General features: G+C 51.4%; 1 protein-coding gene across 3 annotated transcripts in view; it reads left to right on the top strand.

Moving 5' to 3' along the window:
- ESRRB (estrogen related receptor beta) overlaps positions 1-17925 on the top strand; it is a 185808-nt gene that overhangs the window by 162346 nt on the left and 5537 nt on the right. For all 3 annotated transcript variants that reach the window (XM_086319504.1, XM_086319503.1, XM_086319505.1), the window contains exons 4-6: positions 3228-3338; positions 4382-4543; positions 13668-13937. In XM_086319504.1, the coding sequence (XP_086175630.1) occupies positions 3228-3338; positions 4382-4543; positions 13668-13937 (543 nt within the window). The remainder of the gene's footprint in view (positions 1-3227; positions 3339-4381; positions 4544-13667; positions 13938-17925) is intronic.

The following is a 17925-nucleotide window of genomic DNA, read 5'->3' as shown; positions in this document are numbered from 1 at the left end:
AATCTCTGTGAGCCTCAGTTTGTCTTATAAAATGGGGATAATAACCCCAGCTGTATACCTTGTGGGCTAAATATGGCAGCACATAGAGAAATTCCACCATAAGCTTGGTTGTTCACATTCTCATTGTCGATGTGATTTACCAGAGGGCTGCACACAACTTGGGGGAAGAGTACTAATGATGGTGATGATCATACTAACAGCTCTGTTTTCTAAGCACCCACGTGGTGCACTGGGTGCCATGGCACCCCTGGAGTAGGATGGTGAGCGGCCCCTGGTCGTAAGGGGTGCCTAATTAGAAGAAGCCCAGTGTGTTATTGGAGCCCGGGAAGAAGCACCCAGCCTGGATGGGGGCTGGGGGGTGGGGGTTGGAGGCAGGTCCATTCATGCATGTATCAAGATTTTCTTGAACACCCACGAAGTGCCAGGCCCTGTGTGAGGACAGAGTGTATTAGACGGGGAGGCAGGGACGGAGGTGGCATATGCCCAGCTCCTTGCCCCGCTGAGGGGTGGGTGCCTCCTTTTCTCCCTGTTGAGCAGCTCCCTGTCCTGTTGACAGCTGTCTGGGATCAGGCAGCTTGGGTGGGAGGGGGGACTTCATGAGACTGGCTTCTAGCAGAGAAAGCCAGTGAAGTGGAGAAGGGGCCCACTCTGGACTCCAGGTCAGACCCTAGGACATAGTAGGTGCTCAGGAGACGGGGGTCCTCACGGTCCTCTGTGCCTGCTGCCTGGCGTTTTCACTCACGGTCTTGCCAGCTTTCCAGGCGGAGAAGCCTGGTGGAGGGTTGGATTCTCCTCGGGGGTAGTAGGCAGGGCTGAGGTGCCTTCAGGCTGGGTCACAGGACGGGGTCAGGAAGACTCTTCAGGGAACGGGGGACCATCCTTCCTGCCTTCATGTTCTTGCTCCTTCTGCCCTCCCAGAAGGGGCTGGGAGGGGTGAGTCCCATTGGCACACGGGTCTTGGTCTTTTGCTGAATGGGATTCAGCTGCCCCTTCAAGTTCCCGAGGTGCTGATGGAAGTGGATTATTCAGCCACGTCTGCTCGGAGGCTGTGGTGCAGCCCAGCTCAAACTCTTCCTGTGCCTACGAATCACCCTGCTGAAATGCTAGCTCAGCTTCCGCCCAGGGCCAGCCCCGAGAGCTTGCATTCTAAGAAGCTCTGCCCTGCTACTGCTGTTGCTGGTCACAGACCACACTTCGAGAAGGAGGCAGCGGTTGGTGCCCCACACACACCTACATAGGGTTCTATCGACTGTGTGCTAACCCGCCACCTCATGACTGCGGCTCTGCCCAGGGCTTTCTCTGGCCACCAGAGCTTGCTCAACCCGGACCTGTGACTTGCCAGTGACTGTGGGAGAAGTGGCTAAACGCCCCAGTGGCCCTTGTCCCCAGCACCGTAGCTAAGGCATGTTCTACACTGCCTCCCCGGGTCTGCAGTGAGGCTGAGCCGGTTGCCCACAGCAGTGGTCCACTCAGGAACACACTTGTATTGACTTCCTTCCTGCGATCGCCTCCCAGATAAACTGCCCGCCTTATCTCAGCATCTGGTCCTGGAGCACCCACTATAGATGTGGCCAGTTGCAAACCATTCTGACTCTTGACGCAGAAGGGAAGTTCATTGGAAACTCGTCAGGAGGCTTAAGGACCACACTTAGCCAGACAAGGACCAAGGAAAGCCTCTGAGAGCCCAGGCACGGGAGATGCCCTAACCAAGAAAGTCTGGCCCAGGGCTGCCCACACCCCGGTGGCTGAGTGTAATACTGCTGGCCTCCTTAATAAGAAGACAAGAGAGGAGCTGCCTTGAAATAGGAAGCAGGGGTGGGACGCTGGGTAGACCCTGTCCTGGAAAAGGAAAAACTTACTACAGCCATGTTCATCGTCAGATACAAAAGCGCCAGTTGTGCAGTAAAATGGACACTGCTGACGAAATGCCGAGCAGTGACTGCCCCCTAAAAGACATTCCCTCTGGGCAGCCTGGCTGGGTGTGCTTACAGCAGCCTCCAGGCCCTTGGCACTCCCCTGTGGGCCGGGAAGGTGGCAGAAGGTAGGACCGGCAGGAGGAAGTACCAGGGAAAGACAGGGCCCTGAAGACCAACTGGCTGGAGCTCCGTATTGTGATGCTGTTGACCTTTGGCGAAAGGACGAGAAGGTGAAGCCCCCGAGCTTGCTCCTCTGGGGCCTTGGACTCTGTCTTTGACTTCCTGCGTGTTCCAGTCACGGTCCGTCTCGTGGTGAGGCAAGGAGAGCCACTTTGCTTATGGTGTTCTCACTTGGAGCTAAGTCGATGGGCTCCAGCCATCTTTTTAGGGCAGGCCATACAAGTTGGTGGCTACAAGTAGGTGTGTGTGCCCTTGGGTGAGGAACCCACAGGAGGGCCTGTCCGCCCTGCCTGCTGGTGGGAGTGTCAAGTGGTAACAATATGTGTATCCAGAATGCAGGAGCTGGGAGTGGGGTGGGTTTCATGAAGGTGGTATGGACTCGGTGACAATAAAGGGTCTCCCTAGGGTCGGGCCTTACTCCACTGGAAACGGGTGTCAGTGTGGTGTGGCCACACCTGCTTTTGCACTTGCTGTTCACATCCTTCTCGGCACTGATGTTCCAGGTGTGACCAGGACCACCTGATTCCCATCTGGTGGTGTTTGTGTAGAAGACATTTACGTCTGCATTTATGTAGAAGACAGACTTCAGAACTGAACCCTAGAATTTCTGAGGGCAGGATCCAGAAATTGACGCTTGTGATGAGTGCCTTCCATCTAGACGCTTCTTGTGTGAAAAGTTTGAAGGTCATTATTTTATTTAGCTCTTTGGATGTATCACTCATGGCAGGGATTTCTTTCCTCTCTTGGCAAGCTAACTCAGTCCTGCTTGGATTCACAGCAGATCTAAAATGATGCGTTGTCTTTCCCCAACACTTGGAGGAGTGCTTTTGCTGTGCTTTGCCTTCTGGACAGAAAGACTCAAGAGCTGAAGTCTGCTTGGAAGGGATTTCAGGAGGATGCTGACTCCAGAAAGGCAGGCCAGGCCTAGGGGAAACCGGGATGGGTCATTACTGTGAAGACGATTATCTTAGGATTGTCCAACCACCTGGCCTGAGGCTGGCCATGGGACAGGTGCAAACAGCCATCGGGATGTAGCCCTGAAAGATTTAGCCATTACTGGTATTCTGAAGTCAGCGCTGACACTGCTGGTGATGTTGAACAACTCTGAGACCTTCTTTTCCTCTCCAACAGGTGTGCGCCTCGACCGAGTGCGTGGAGGCCGCCAGAAATACAAGCGACGGCTGGACTCAGAGAGCAGCCCATACCTGAGCTTACAGATTTCTCCTCCTGCTAAAAAGCCATGTGAGTGCAGGGCAGTCCGCACCCCTTTTGCCAGCCTCTGTTGCTGGAACATCTGGCGTCCTTTGGGGAAATGCTGCCTTCACATCACTAGGTTATGGGGGCACTGAGGACCACCGAGGAGGGGCACCAGGGTCTGGCCTTGGCATCAAGTACTTTAGGCTTCATTGCTTCATTCAGAAGATCTTTCCTATGGGATTTATAGAAAGTGAAGGTGTTAGTCGCTCAGTCTAACTCACCAGGCTCCTCTGTCCATGGAATTCTCCAGGCAAGAATACTGGAATGGGTTGCCATTCTCTTCTCCAGGGAATCTTCCCAACCCAGGGATAGAACCCGGGCCTCCTGCATTGCAGGCAGATTCTTTACCATCTGAGTCACCAGGAAGTACAGAACGGGATTCTAAATGCAGCATGATTCCAGTCTCCAGAGCATGTCCCCTCACCTCCCACTTGAATCAGGGTCCTCTCAAGAGAATTTACCAGGCAGCTTCCCTTGTTGGGATATTTCCCAGCAGCCCAAATCATCACTGCCAGCAACTTTATGGAGTCGGAAAGGGAGGGGGTGTGCGAGAAGGACGGAGGGAGTTGGGGGTTGGAAGGGATGCAAGCTATTACACATCGAATGGGGATGGATGACAAGGTCTTACTGTAAGCACGAGGAACTATAGCCAATGTCCCGGGATAAACCAATATAACGAATATAAAAAAGAATGTGTGTGTATATATATATATGTGTGTGTGTGTGTATATGTATGTATATGTGTGTATATATATATATATGTATACATAAAACTGTGTCACTTTGTTATACAGCAAAAATTAACACAGCATTGTAAATTAACTATACATCAGTAAAATTTAAAAAAAAGAAAAAAGGAAGAAAGGGAGAGGGGGAGGCAGGGTGGGAGGGAGGGAGTAGGGTTGAGACATGTTTGACCTTCCTAGGGCTCCCTGGGACCCAGATTTTCTTCCAGAGCCATCTCAGGCTCCGCCTTGGCCTCTTTCCTCTTTCCCCAGGCATTTACATTCTCCCCTTGGTCTTTGCAGTGACTAAAATCGTCTCCTACCTGCTGGTGGCTGAGCCGGACAAACTGTATGCCATGCCTCCACCCGGCATGCCAGAGGGCGACATCAAGGCTCTGACCACTCTCTGTGACCTGGCAGACAGGGAGCTCGTGGTCATCATTGGCTGGGCCAAGCACATCCCAGGTGAGTCCCACAGAGACACGGGACTGGGGGAGGGTGTAGGCAGAGACTAGCAGCTCTTCTCCCCATGGCTCTGGTTCTGATGCGTGGGAGCCCGGAATCCAGGAGCCATGTGGGATCTTGGCAAGCCTGTTCTTCTCTGGGATCCTTTCTCTCTTTGTGAGATTGGAGGTGAGCAGGCATTTGGAGGGTCCAGTGATGCTCCTGATTAGCATTCTAGTGGGGCTATGATTGCTTCTACATTAGGTAACAATCAAAGCAAGTTCTTTGGATCCTTAAAGGCCAAAGAACAGGGTTTTCTCCATATTGATCATATACTGGGAAATAGAAGAGGCATTGACTCTCTTGTTTCCTACTAGTGAAGTGGAGTGGTTAAGAGCATGGGCTTGGGAATCAGATTGGGGTTCGAGTTCTAGGTCTGCAACTTCCTAGCTGCGTGACCCAGGGCAGGTCACCTGACCTCTCTGCACACAGGGAATACCAGCACTACCTCCTTCGTGCACTTTGACATGCGGATGAAATGCAAGCAGGTGTGGGATGCTTTTGATATGTCCTTGACATCTGCCATATGCTCGCTATTCCCTTTTGCCTGATCTTAAGGGAGGCCAGTCTCTTAATTTGGATCCTGTGATTTTAAGATCATTTCTGGCATGAGAAGTATATGTAATGAACAGGTCTTGGGTGATCCAGACTTCTCTTCATTGCCTGTGGCTCCAGACCCTCCCTTCAGCCTTTTAAAACTGGATAAAAGGAAGGAGCTGACTTTTATAATTTGTTTATGTAGACACAGATACCCACATCCTCTACATCACACCTTTGCTGAGGGGCTTTCTAAAGTCTGTGCAGTTTGCTCCTTTACAGTTCTCACGGCTTGGTTCATAATGTCGGGGAAACAGCCTGTTCCCCTCTGGCAGTGACCTATGGTGGACTCGGATTCTTCCTAGCTATGTGACATGGGACAGTTTATCTTCCTGTCTGTAGATCCCTTCTGTGTTTGCCACTGGCTCTGAAAGATGAATACAGCATTCGTGGTTCTGTAGCAAAGGTGTCCTAAACCTCAGATGCCAAGGCCCACAGTTGATTGGGGCAGGTCAGAAAGTCCTTATATAAAATGCTATGTGCACAACTTATGGGAGTGAGCCTTCCTGCGGATAACAGCTCAGAGATGTTGCTGGTATCACCGTTGGCAGGAAGCCTAGAATTCCTTCAGCAGGGACTCCCTGACTCAGGGCTGGGCTCCCCGGGGATCTGGGCTGGAGCGCCCTTACTAAGGAGCTCAGCCTCTTAGGATTACACACTCAGTAGTTTTTGAATCTGCCCTGTGCTGATTCAGCAACAATGTGGGGTCAGGCCACTGCTTAAGACACCTCAGCCTGGATTGCTCCACTAACCCAGGGCCAAATGGGGCACGGCCCCCCCGCACACCCCGCTTCCCATCACATGCTCCTCTTCCAGCCTGACCAGATAACTGCATCGCAGCAATGGCTCAGGAGTGGCTCCTGGTGGACCCGCAGGTCACTGCCTCCTTTTTTGACCACCTCATGCCCACAGTGCCTCCCAGGGGTGGAGAAGAACCAGGAGTCACTGCGTCCCCTGCGCCCATTTTCCTTCTCACCCCCCCAGCTCCACTTCTTGTCTGTGCCCAGCCAAGAGGGCAGTGAGCAGAGCAGGATGGTTGCTGAGGATTCAGGCAGACCTGGGCCCTCCTCCCAGCTCGGTCCTAACTGGTTTAGAGAGAGATACTTGGTGCCCCAGTGTGAGATGCTTCATTTTTCTGTGCTTCAGAGTCCCCACCTGTGAATAACAGCCCCCCAACCCCCCACTCCTTTGGGTTGCTGGGAGGCTATGGCACATTTAGCCCAGCCCCCACACATAGTGGGCACTTGATAAATGGCAGAGACCATGACCATGGTTGTTGTCGTTGCTAATAGTATTAAAAGCCTCCTTTCACATCATTTCTCCTTGTCCAGAGCTGAATTCCTTTTGATTAAAAAATAAAATAAACATAGGGGCTCATTTGTCTGTCTCAAATGCTAATTTGCCTATTTTGCATACATTTGCATGCTGAATTATTTGGGCCTGACCTTCTAGTGTTTAAGGTAAAATTAATTAATAGGGTCTTCTGCCACTGCATGTAAACTTCATATTAAGGGTGATGACATAATCAAGTACCTGATTCAGTTAAACTAATTGACTTAATCCCATCTCAGATTAGATGGAAAACTTATCTGAAGACCTGCTCACTGGCCCTTAGAATGAGAAAGAGCAGGCTTATACAAGTCAGGGCCCCATCCTGGGGCTTGAGTCATCAACTGTCCATCTTGGTTCCTGGACAGACAGAAGGACTGGCTTCTTACATCGGCTCAGTTTAGTGCCCTGGAGAGGAACCCAACCCGCTGCCCTGAATTAAGCACAGGAAACCATACCTCACGCCTCAGTGTCGTCTGGTCCAGAGCCTAACACAAAGGGTGCTTCAGATCTGCTTTTGCTGCACTTATTGAAGCGAAATTGCATGTTCACACATTGCACATGAACTGTACGTGAGCTCTTTTGAGGGCTTCCCAGATGGCGTTCGTGGTGAAGAACCCACATGCCAATGCAGGAGACTTGGGTTTGATTCCTGGGCCAGGAGGATCTCCGGGAGGAGGGCATGGCAACACATTCCAGTATTCTTGCCTGGAGACTCCTCGTGGACAGAGGAGCCTGGTGGGCTACAGTCCAGAGGGTTGCACAGAGTCGGACACGACTAAAGCGATTTAGCATGCACGTACACACTCTTGCTTGGAGTTGTGGCTGATACAAATAATTCCATTCATTTCTGCCCTAAGCTCCACCTCTGGAGCCCTAAGGGTCTAAGGGTCTCCTTTGGGAATAATATAGATAACTTTAAAAAGATTTTTTTCACGGAAAATTTCAAGGGGAGAGTAGACCAAATAGTATCATGAACCTTCATTACCTTGTTTCAACAATTACCCCCGAAGACCAATCTTGTTTCCTGTCTACTCACCCATCTCCCACCTCCTGTATCTCACTCATGCGAAGGAAGAGGCTTAGTTATCAAATGCATCAGGAAAAACCACAGGATGGAACACAGAGGCAGGAGGGATGCCACGGGCTTCAGCACATGAGTTGAGCTAGGTCTTCAGGATTGATGGGCAGTGGCCATGGAGGAAAAGTCCAGAAGGGCATTAGGTGCTGTGCACGGAAGCAGACATACTCATGCGGCACTGAGCCACCAGCTTAGCCAGAAGGAAGGGTCATCTGAGCATAAACTCATTGCTGGCACCTCCCTGCATTTCCTCCATAGTTTTCAGTTCAATTCAGTGTCCAATCCTTTGCGACCCCATGGACTGCAACACCCCAGGCTCCCCTGTCTTTCACCATCTCCTGGAGCTTGCTCAAACTCATGTCCATCGAGTCAATGATGCCATCCAACCATCTCATCCTCTGTCATCCCCTTCTCCTCCCGCCTTCAATCTTTCCCAGCATCGGGGTCTTTTCCAATCAGTCAGTTCTTCCCATCAGGTGGACAAAGTATTGGAGTTTCAGCTTCAGCATCTGTCCTTCCGATGAGTTTTCAGAACTGATTTCCTTTAGGATGGACTGTTTGAATCTCCTTGCAGTCCAAGGGACTCTCAAGAGTCTTCTCCAGCACCACAGTTCAGAAGAATCAATTCTTCGGCACTCAACTTTCTTTATAGTCCAACTCTCACATCCATACATGACTACTGGAAAAACCACAGCTTTGACTAGACGGACTTTTGTCGGCAAAGTATGTCTCTGCTTTTTAATACGCTGTCTAGGTTTGTCATAGCATTTTTCCAAGGAGTAAGCATCTTTTAATTTCATGACTGCAGTCACCATCTGCAGTGATTTTGGAGCTATGGTTTCCATTGTTTCTCCATCTATTTGCCACGAAGTGGTGGTTCTGAACACACTCTTCTGCAAGGGTGTGTCCAGTGGATTAGCTTGGGGGTGATTCAGACTCCTTCAGAATAGCAGCTGTCCTTTTGTTTAAGTCAGTCTGAAGTTGCCCATCCCCTTGAGTTGAATTTTCCAAGTATTAGGTTGCCCAGAGGACAAGCCCAAGTCTTTAGAGTGTCCACCTCTGGTTCCCCGGCAGGGAGAGATGAGAACAAGAGGCAGCACAGGCAGTGGGTATCACTTGATGAATTGCCGCCCCCAGATGTTATTAACTGTTATCCTCCCAGCTCAGGCAGCCCCAAGGGTGCCCCAGTCAGACAGCCTCCCCCCAGCCGGCCCTGCCCGGCCCAGGTTGACATGTGCACAACTTCTGCAGGGGAGCCCCCCAAAAGGCCTCCTCACAGAGGGTCCCTGGGCTGCCCTGCGCCCAGGTAGCCACCGTCTGGCTCACCCTGGGGAAAGAACGCCAGCGGCCGATGAAATATGGGCTGCCGAGTGACAGCAGCTGTGTCTGGAGTGGCCTCAGATCCTATAATTATATCTCCCTTTATTACCTCTGCTAATGGCCCTCCAGGTCGACAGAAACGATAATAAATTAACAGATTATGAACTCCACTTGCCACAAATTATGTGCTCTTTTTTTTTTTAATTCTAGGAGCTCATGCTGTCAAATCACTGGGGGATGGGGTCTTGGGAAGAGCCTGAATGTTATTAGATCAGTTGGTGCCGATAAAGCAACTTTCCGGGGGGGCAGCAGAGCTCAAGGTAGGACAGATGGGAAGAGAGGGGCAGTGGGCAGCCCCCCACGCAGCTTCCCCCAGCAGCCCCCTCTGCCTCGGTATTGCTGGTCACCTGATGGAGGGGCAGACCCAGCCCAGCACAGAAATGCAGAAGTGAAGGGTGCATTGCTGAAGGGCAGGGAAGAGAGCTTCAGCTCCTTTGTTTGGGTTTAATAAAAGAATACTGCTTCCAGTAGAGGGGTGGAAGTGATGTATTCCAAATACCCATCTTTCTTAAGTAGCGTCGTATGTGTATGTGGGTGTGCCTGCGCGCGTGTGTGTCCCCTCCCCACCGTGACTCCTCCTGTAACACTGCTTTACACTCTGCTGTGTTCATTTAGTTATATGAACTAGTAGCCATTACTGTGTGCTAAGACGTGTTCTTCTAAGTGGTCTATGCATTAGCTCATTTAACCCAAACAAACCCTTGGGGTAAGTAGTAGTATTATTCCCATTTTAGGCACAGAAAAATGTGCCCAGGGTCACAGCCAAGGGGTCAGCAGAGCTGCGATTCCGACAGACAGGCTGGCTCTGGCATCTACGCCCTTAACAGTTGCATCCTTCTTGGGCAATGGGTATCTTTCCACATCTGCACAAGTGGTTCTCTCTAGTGGCTTCTAATGTACCACTCACCTAGCTAATAATTACATTTAGTACATTTCTATTTAAGGACATGGGTTGCGTGTAGCTTGTTGCCTGCTTTGGGTCCTTACAAATGGATCTAGCCAACATCCCTTCCACATGTACCTTTGTGTGTTTATACATACTTCTCTTTCTAGGAGAAATTCCTAATAGTGAGATGGCTAGGTGGATAGGAACATGCCTTTTATGTTACGGTTAATTTAATCTTACTTCTTCAACATGCAAATCAAACTAGGCAAAAATGTGTATGGAGAACTCTTAGGTCCATCCCCACCCCCTCCCCCTCCTGTCTCCTAGAGGTCATTTTTACTTCTCTTTTTTTTTTTCTAGTGTTTCTTTTTTTCAAACATTAGAAAATATTCAGACTGTTTCAAATATTAGAAAATATCCAGTCTATTTCCCCCCTCCCCACATCCCTGCAACATGAAGCCGCTTCTGTCCGCCGGGCAGCACTTCGGAGCATGCAGCTGGATTTTGAACACTATTTCCAGCTCCTTCTGAAGGAGAAAGAGAGTCAGGGGCTGAGTCACTCCCCAAACCATCCTAGCCGGGGGTGTGTGCACAGGCCCCAGGGCACCCTCAGGTGCTGACCCTACGTCCCGGAGGCACTCATCCCCGCCACCACACCTCCACCACACCCCCTGCCCTGCAGGCCTGTCTCTGACTCACACAGGATCAGCAAAGGCAGCTCAACCTGGAATCCTGCCCAGAGGACTAAGAGGGTCCAACCCTGTTCTTTTGGCCTGTTTTCTCATCACCCGGGACTCGAGGCCCAGTGGCGTCTGTCCGTTCCCTCCTCTGTGCTGGGAATGTTTGTGGAGCCCCTCTGCCGCAGGCCAGGTGCTGGGCAGTGGGGGAGACCATGCTCTCAGGAGCCCAGAGGTGACAGCCGTCCACGCAGACACACCCCACTTGCCTTTCAGAGCTCGGCCCCAAAGCTTCCTCTCCTGTAAAGCCGCCTGGACTCTCTCTCATTTGGGCCAAACTCCCCCTTTGCATATCTTCAGCCCTTCCTCTCGGGGTAGCTTTTCTGACAGCCCTAAACCTCACAAGACACACACTGGGGTGTGTCTTTCCCTTTTGACCGAGCTCATGAAGGCAGGGCCTGGCCCTGGTTCAAGCTGGCCGGTCTGTCCCCAGTGCCCAGCACAGGGCCTGGCACTTAGTAGGTGCTCAGTAAGTATTTGTGGGGTGAACAGAGGGGCAGAGCTCATGGTCTCCTAGTGATGAACCTCGTACGGGTCTTTTCTCCTTCTTTTCCAGAAGCCCAGCTCGCCTTCCTTCTCTGCCACCTTCCAATTCAATTGTCTATTAATTTCGCCCCATCCACCTCCTACATCTTCCCTCCCAGTCTGTCTGCCTTGAGACCCACACCCCCAGTGCAGTCCACACGTCCGTGCATACACACACACACACACACACACCCCCATGCTGGCTGATTGGTATCTGTTAATTAATGTCACCCCAGGCCTCTCCCGCTCAGAGGCTCGATAAGGGAAATTGGATGTCCATTTCTATCTATCTTTCATTACCTCCCGGCTCTCCCCACCACTGCAGGCAGCCGCACGTCCTCTGCTCCCACGCTGGGTCTGGACGACAGCACACGCCCCCGACCCCTGTGTGCCACAGCCTGTCCCCCGGGAAGGCGCAGCCATCCACGCTTGCCCCGTGGCCTCAGAGTAATCACTCCAGCTCTGTGGGCGGTCACCTGGGGGTGCCAGCAGCCGGGTGGTGATCCCAGGCCCCAGGGCTACAGATCAGCCTGTGAACCGCAGTGATCAGACTAAGAAGGGTGTTCACTGGGAACGGGGGACCTGCTAGTGAAGGGGGCTTCATCCCCTGGGAACCCCCTAAAGTTGAGCACTGGTTGGTTACACTGGTTGGAAAGTAGGGAGGGACAGTGGCTCTCAGAGACAGGACAGCAGGTGAGAGTGGAGTAGACTCCGTGGAAACCCAGGTCAGTGGGCCAGTCTGGAAGCTTGGGACCCCCAGGACCTCCAGGCTTTAGGGGAGAAGAGTCGTGTCAGTAGCATGCCAACAACTACAACGACAGTGACAGCTACAGCCATCGCCACCTTCCTGGTTCAGGTTTGCTGAGCACTGATTGTGTGTGTGGCTGGGGTGGCAGGGGAATTTGGGGGTACAGGGGGGAGGTGCTAAGTATTTCCTACATGCCATCTCTCTTTGTTCTCTCACCCCAAATCAGAACCCTGCATCTAAGCGGGCTGAGGTTCTAGGTCAGCAAGAGTCCTACGCAAGAAGAGTTACTCCTAGGGAGATCTCTTAATCTCAGTTGTCCGTGACAGACGTGGGGTGCCATGACTCTGTGGGTACCTTTCCTTTTTGGTGTGTCTGGCGCAGTTGGTGTTGGAATCCACTCCTGAGTTTCGGTGGAAGTTACTGCCTTGCGTTTAGTAATCAAGATATTTGAAAATCAGCTTTCTTCCTCCCTCCTTCTTTTCCTTCTTTCCTTCCTTTAGTTTTTCTTTCTTTTAAATCGGAGCCTGGTGGGCTGCCGTCTATGGGGTCGCAGAGTCGAACATTACTAAAGCGACTTAGCAGCAGCAGCAGCAAGTTAAGTGCACATGTAACTCAGTTCCAGTGTATCCTTCTCATTTCGCAGATAAAGACTTTTCATCTCATCACTAATAATAGCAAGAGCTCAGTAAATGTATGTTGCATAATTGTCGTCTCATTTAGGCCTCACAGCAGCTCTCTGAAACAGGCACTACTGTTGTACCCATTTCACAGATGAGCAAGCTGAGGTTTGGGGAAGTAGCACAGCTCCTCCAAGGTCAGCCTACAGGTAGTAAATGAGGAATGGGGATTCAAGCCCAGGCAATCTCCAGAGCACACTGAACAAGACGGTGTCATAATTCTGGAGCCATCCCCGCCCCTAACCTTCTTTCACTCTGGACTCCATGCTTGTTGTTTAACGCTAAATCGTGCCTGACTTTTTGCAACCCCATGAACTGCAGCACGCCAGGCTTCCCTGTCCTTCACTATCTCCCAGACTTTGCTCAAACTCATGTTTGGTGATGCCATCCAACCATCTTATCCTCTGTCTCCCCCTTCTCCTCCTGCCCTCAGTCTTTCCCAGCATCAGGGTCTTTTCCAAAGGGGAAACGGCCATGATCCAAGCTCACAGGATACAGGACTGCTTAGGACATCATTAGGTGAAGAGTGATGGCCAGGCCAGCGGGGCTGACTTCTGGGAGGATAGGCTGCCCGTGATAAAGTGCCCCCTGACTCCGAGGGCTCTTGAGCACTTAGCAGCCCCAGCTGTGGTCACTAGGGGGTCACTGGCTGGGAGCAGGTGATTTCCTCCTTCCTGGTTGGGCCCCTTGCTTCCGTACAGCTGAGACTCCACCTTAAGGATCAGATGTCACTCTAAAACCCCCACGCCTCCCCTGCTTTGAGCAGAGAGGGGGATCTGGAAGCTTCTCAGTGGAGGGGACCCTGTCCTGCCACTTCCTGATTCTACTATGTATTCAGGAGCTCCTTAAATTACAAATGCCTTTGGTTAATCAAAAAGCCTCGTCGCACATTTGAAAAATATATAGAACTAACAAGGACAAGGACAATAACAACTGTCAACGTTGACTGAGCTCTCGTTATATAAGTCTTTTCCATGAATTCCGCATCTGACTCATTCACCAAGGAAGGACCGTGAGTCCAGCAGGTGGAAGGGAGGGGCAGGCAGAGGTTCCCCTCCCCCTCTGTCCTCCACCCCAGCCCACCCACCTGACCGCTGCCACCCTGCTGGCCCCCTCTCCCGGCAGGCTTCTCCAACCTCTCGCTGGGGGACCAGATGAGCCTGCTGCAGAGCGCCTGGATGGAGATCCTTATCCTGGGCATCGTGTACCGCTCGCTGCCCTACGACGACAAGCTGGTGTATGCGGAGGACTACATCATGGACGAGGAGCACTCCCGCCTCGCGGGGCTGCTGGAGCTCTACCGGGCCATCCTGCAGCTGGTGCGCAGGTACAAGAAGCTCAAGGTGGAGAAGGAGGAGTTCGTGACGCTCAAGGCCCTGGCCCTGGCCAACTCAGGTACGGGCAAGGGTGGGGCCTGCAGGGGAGCTCAGACAGGTCTTGGGGCCCAGGGGAGCATGCACAGCTCTGGGGCCAGCGATTAGGGTGGCTCTAAGGAGCAGGAGTGGCATGATGATGCTAGAGCTTCTTGCCACCAAAGGTTGTGCATGAGGTGGCCCGGAGTCGCAAAGGTGGTGACGAAGGCTGGCATTGGTTCAGTATTTCCTAAGCCCTCTGCTGGGCCCTTGCCATGCAGATCAGCACGAGGGTTAAGGGCACAGATTCTAGAGCCCAGTTGAGTGAGTGAGTGAAGTCGCTCAGTCGTGTCCGACTCTTTGCAACCCCATGGACTGTAGCCTACCAGGCTTCTCTGTCCATGGGATTCTCCAGGCAATAGTCCTGGAGTGGATTGCCATTTCCTTCTTCAAGGGATCTTCCCAACCCAGGGCTCGAGTAGTCTCCCGCATTGTAGAAAGATGCTTTACCGTTTGAGCAGAACCCAGTTGCTAAGAGTCAAATCCTGTCACTTGAGCAAGTCTGTGCCTCACGTCACTCTGTGCCTCAGTTTCTTCATCAGTAAAATGGGAATAGCAAACAGTCCAGAAGATTCCACCCCAGAAGACTATGGAAGGGATTTATTTCTGTAAAATTATGCTTACAACATGCCTGGCACTTAAGTATGCAGCCTATTAAATCAATTAGCCGTGAACCGATTTTGTCTTACAATTCAACCCTATGAGCAACGGTCTTATCATTTTAAGCCCACTTTACAAATGGAGAAACTGGGGGCTTGGAAAGCTGAAGCACATTGCCCAGGGTCACACAGCCAAAGAGTACTGGGACCTAAGCCCAGGTCCCCAGATTCCAAAACCAACTCCAAGCTTATACAGGCTCCTTAAATCTCCTGCTCAAATTGCCCAGGCCCAAGAGAGAAAACCCTCCTGGCATTAAAAAGGAGGCTTCACTCCAGTTGTTTTAGCCTCTACCTACCAACTTCCGACTAGACTATCTGGGAGCTTAAATATAACCTGTGTCCACACTCAGAAGGTGTCCGCCCTCTGCAGGTACCAGGCCAAGTGCCGGGGGTTGGGGTGGGGATTGCAGAAGAAGGAGAAAGGTAGGCTCCCTCTCCTAAAGAAAGAGTGTCAGGCACGCAGACACTTAATTCTGCTGCTGGGCGCATGTAGTAGTCAATTGCTCAAGTCTCAGTCAAGTGGAAATGGGACCCAAGTTTGAATTCTAGCTGTGATATTTAGTAGCAGTGTGGCAACCTTCCGTAGCTCTGTCCCGTGTGTAAAGTGGGAACATCTCTGTCCCTCCTCTGAGCACTTTTGTTTTTTAAATGTTTTTTAAATAAGCACTTACCTCTGTGCTTTGCCTAGAGGAAATGTTCAATAAATATCAATTATTGTCATTATTATTAATATTTGAGGAAACAAGTGTTATCAGTGTGTGGAAGAAGGAGAGCTGGTTCCAGATGTACAGACAGGATAACCAGCTGGTTTGCTTGATGCTGTCGCACTTTCACTGGAAGTTCCATGTCCTGAGAAACAGCAGTTCCTGGAAAAGCAGGACAGCTGGCCCCCTAACAAATGGCTTCATGGAGAAGGCAGGGGTTGCCGTTGGTGCCCCACTCAGACCCCCCCTCACTAGCTTAACACACCCGTGCCCCAGCTGCTGAATTTTGCTGCTAATAGCTCATAGCTTCTCCCTTCACCAGAGACCTACCTTTATCTGCCTTGTTTGGAGGATTCCATCAACTCCCCACACCCCACACACACCTTCAGCCAATGGCAGACACACACAGGAGAACAAAAGGCTGGACTCCTGGAGTGGGATCAGAGCCAAGCAGGCTGCCTCCCTACCTTGCTTGCTCCTACCCTTGCTCTATCCTACCTCCCACCTTTTCTCCTGAAAGCACACTCTCCACAAATCCCCTGCACCTGAACCCCTGTGTCGGTCTCTGCTTCTAAGAAACCCAACCTAATAGACAGAGGGAAGCTTTTTTTTTTTAGTTCAAATCCCTTTTATTAAAAAAAAAAAAAACTAATGTAAAATAAGAATTAAACATTTTACATACCTCTGTAGAGACCATTTACCCACACCTTGGGATTCCAAAATTGCAATGTAGTCTTTGTTAGAGAATGCTAATGCTGTTGGGATTTTTTCATACAGTTTCAGGTTGACAGAGTAACTGATCAGGTACAGTTCCATAGAGTTCCACACACCAGCCCACCCATGTCCTCCAATCCCTGTTACCATTTCCCCTATTATTAACATCTCGGCTTAGTGTGGTAATTTGTTACAATTAATGAGCCAATGTTGATACATTATTATTAACCAAAGTCCAGAGTTGCCAGCAGAGCGCACTCTTTGTGTTGTCCGGTTCTATCTGTTTTGACAAATGTAGGGGACAGATCTCGGTCATCACACGTCATACAGCCGAGTCTCACACCCTCACAGCCCTGCACGCTCTCCTATTCAAAGGGAGGCATTGTAGTCAGTGGTCATAGAGGGGCTGGGGGTTTGCGAGGGCAGAGGAGGAGAGGAAATCAATAAGAGCAGAGGACACTGGGGAGCACAGAGAGACGCAGCAGGGCTGGCCAGACCCTCAAGGGCACATCCTTGTTGTTGGAGTCTCCTGACCACTTCTCATGAAAGAGACCAGGAGCTCAAGCTTGCCCGGACCAGGAGAGGAGTGTGAAGAGGTAGGAGGCCGCTCAGTGGTCACCTCACCCCCCACGGACAAACTGCAAGGGCTCTCCGAGGACTATTCAGCTCTGCCAGCTACTCTTGTCTTGATCTCAATACATACAGACAGACATGCACACATGCATATCCAAGTGCATGCATGCGCACACACACACACACACACACACACACACACATGAAACTCCTAAGGACTGACGGGCTTCCCTGGTGTCTCAGTGGTAAAGAATCTGCCTGCAACGCAGGAGACACAGGAGACCTGGGTTTGATCCCTGAGTCAGGAAGATACCCTGGAGAAAGAAGGGTGTGGCAACCCACTCCAGTATTCTTGCCTGGAGAATCTCATGGACAGGAGAGCCTGGTGGGCTCCAGTCCACAGGGTCACAGAGCCGGACATGAATGAAGTGACTGAGCACCCATGCAAAGACTGACAGAGCCCATCAGGAACTTCAGCTAGCATCAAGCTTACCTGAGTACATGCTTTGTCGTGAGCGACAGAGTGCCGGGAACTTGGACTTCTTGGCCCCGTGGTGTTTACCAGGCCATCCTGCAGCTCTCTGCAGATCCAAGAGCTCTAAGTGGGAAAAGAGGAGTTTGTGATGCCCACAACCTTGGCTGAGTCATGGAGTGACCAGGTGCAGGCAGGAAACAGAAAGAACAGGCCTGTTGAGAGATTAGGCTAGAAGAGCTGTTGGTATTAGACCGGAGCTCCAGGACTGTGAAGGGAGTGGAGTGGAATGGGGTTGGTATAGGGAGCCTTGAAAGCCTCCGGGGACATGGCCTGTTCCCAGCAGCCAGGGGGAAGTCATCCAGGCAGATAGTGTGTTAGCTGGAGGAGAGAAGGGCTAGGAGATCATTGCCTGGAGGCAACCCACTGTGGGTGCCTCTGCTGAGGTTACGTGGGCCGGAGCACCTCAGAGGCTATTGCCCCAAAACACAGCCCCTCGGGAGCCAGCTGGCTGTCTTTCACCCCCTCCTGGCCTCTCCAAGGCTCCTTGACAGCAGAAAAAAATTCATAGCCATTGATTTTGTAATTAACAGTTTATCAATGCCATCAATACAGACTCGCTGATAGATTGCAAAGAAATTAATCTTGCAATGTTATTTTATTTCATTTTCGGTCGAAGGCAGCTGCCAATTTTGGCCTCCTTGGGGAGGGCGGGGTGATGGGGAGAGGAAGCTGGCAGGAGGCATGGGGTCTGGATGGACAGGTCACAGCCTTACAGGGACCATGCTCTGAAATCAGCCAAGAGTGTAGGAATGGAGCCAGGTTTCTCCCCCAACTGCCAAAAGGAAG

This window comes from Bos grunniens, chromosome 10 (genome assembly GCF_055505025.1).
Source record: "Bos grunniens cultivar Pamir isolate PY7600 chromosome 10, Bosgru_T2T1.0, whole genome shotgun sequence".
NCBI classification, from domain to species: domain Eukaryota; kingdom Metazoa; phylum Chordata; class Mammalia; order Artiodactyla; family Bovidae; genus Bos; species Bos grunniens.
This window is presented reverse-complemented; position numbering and strand designations above follow the sequence as displayed.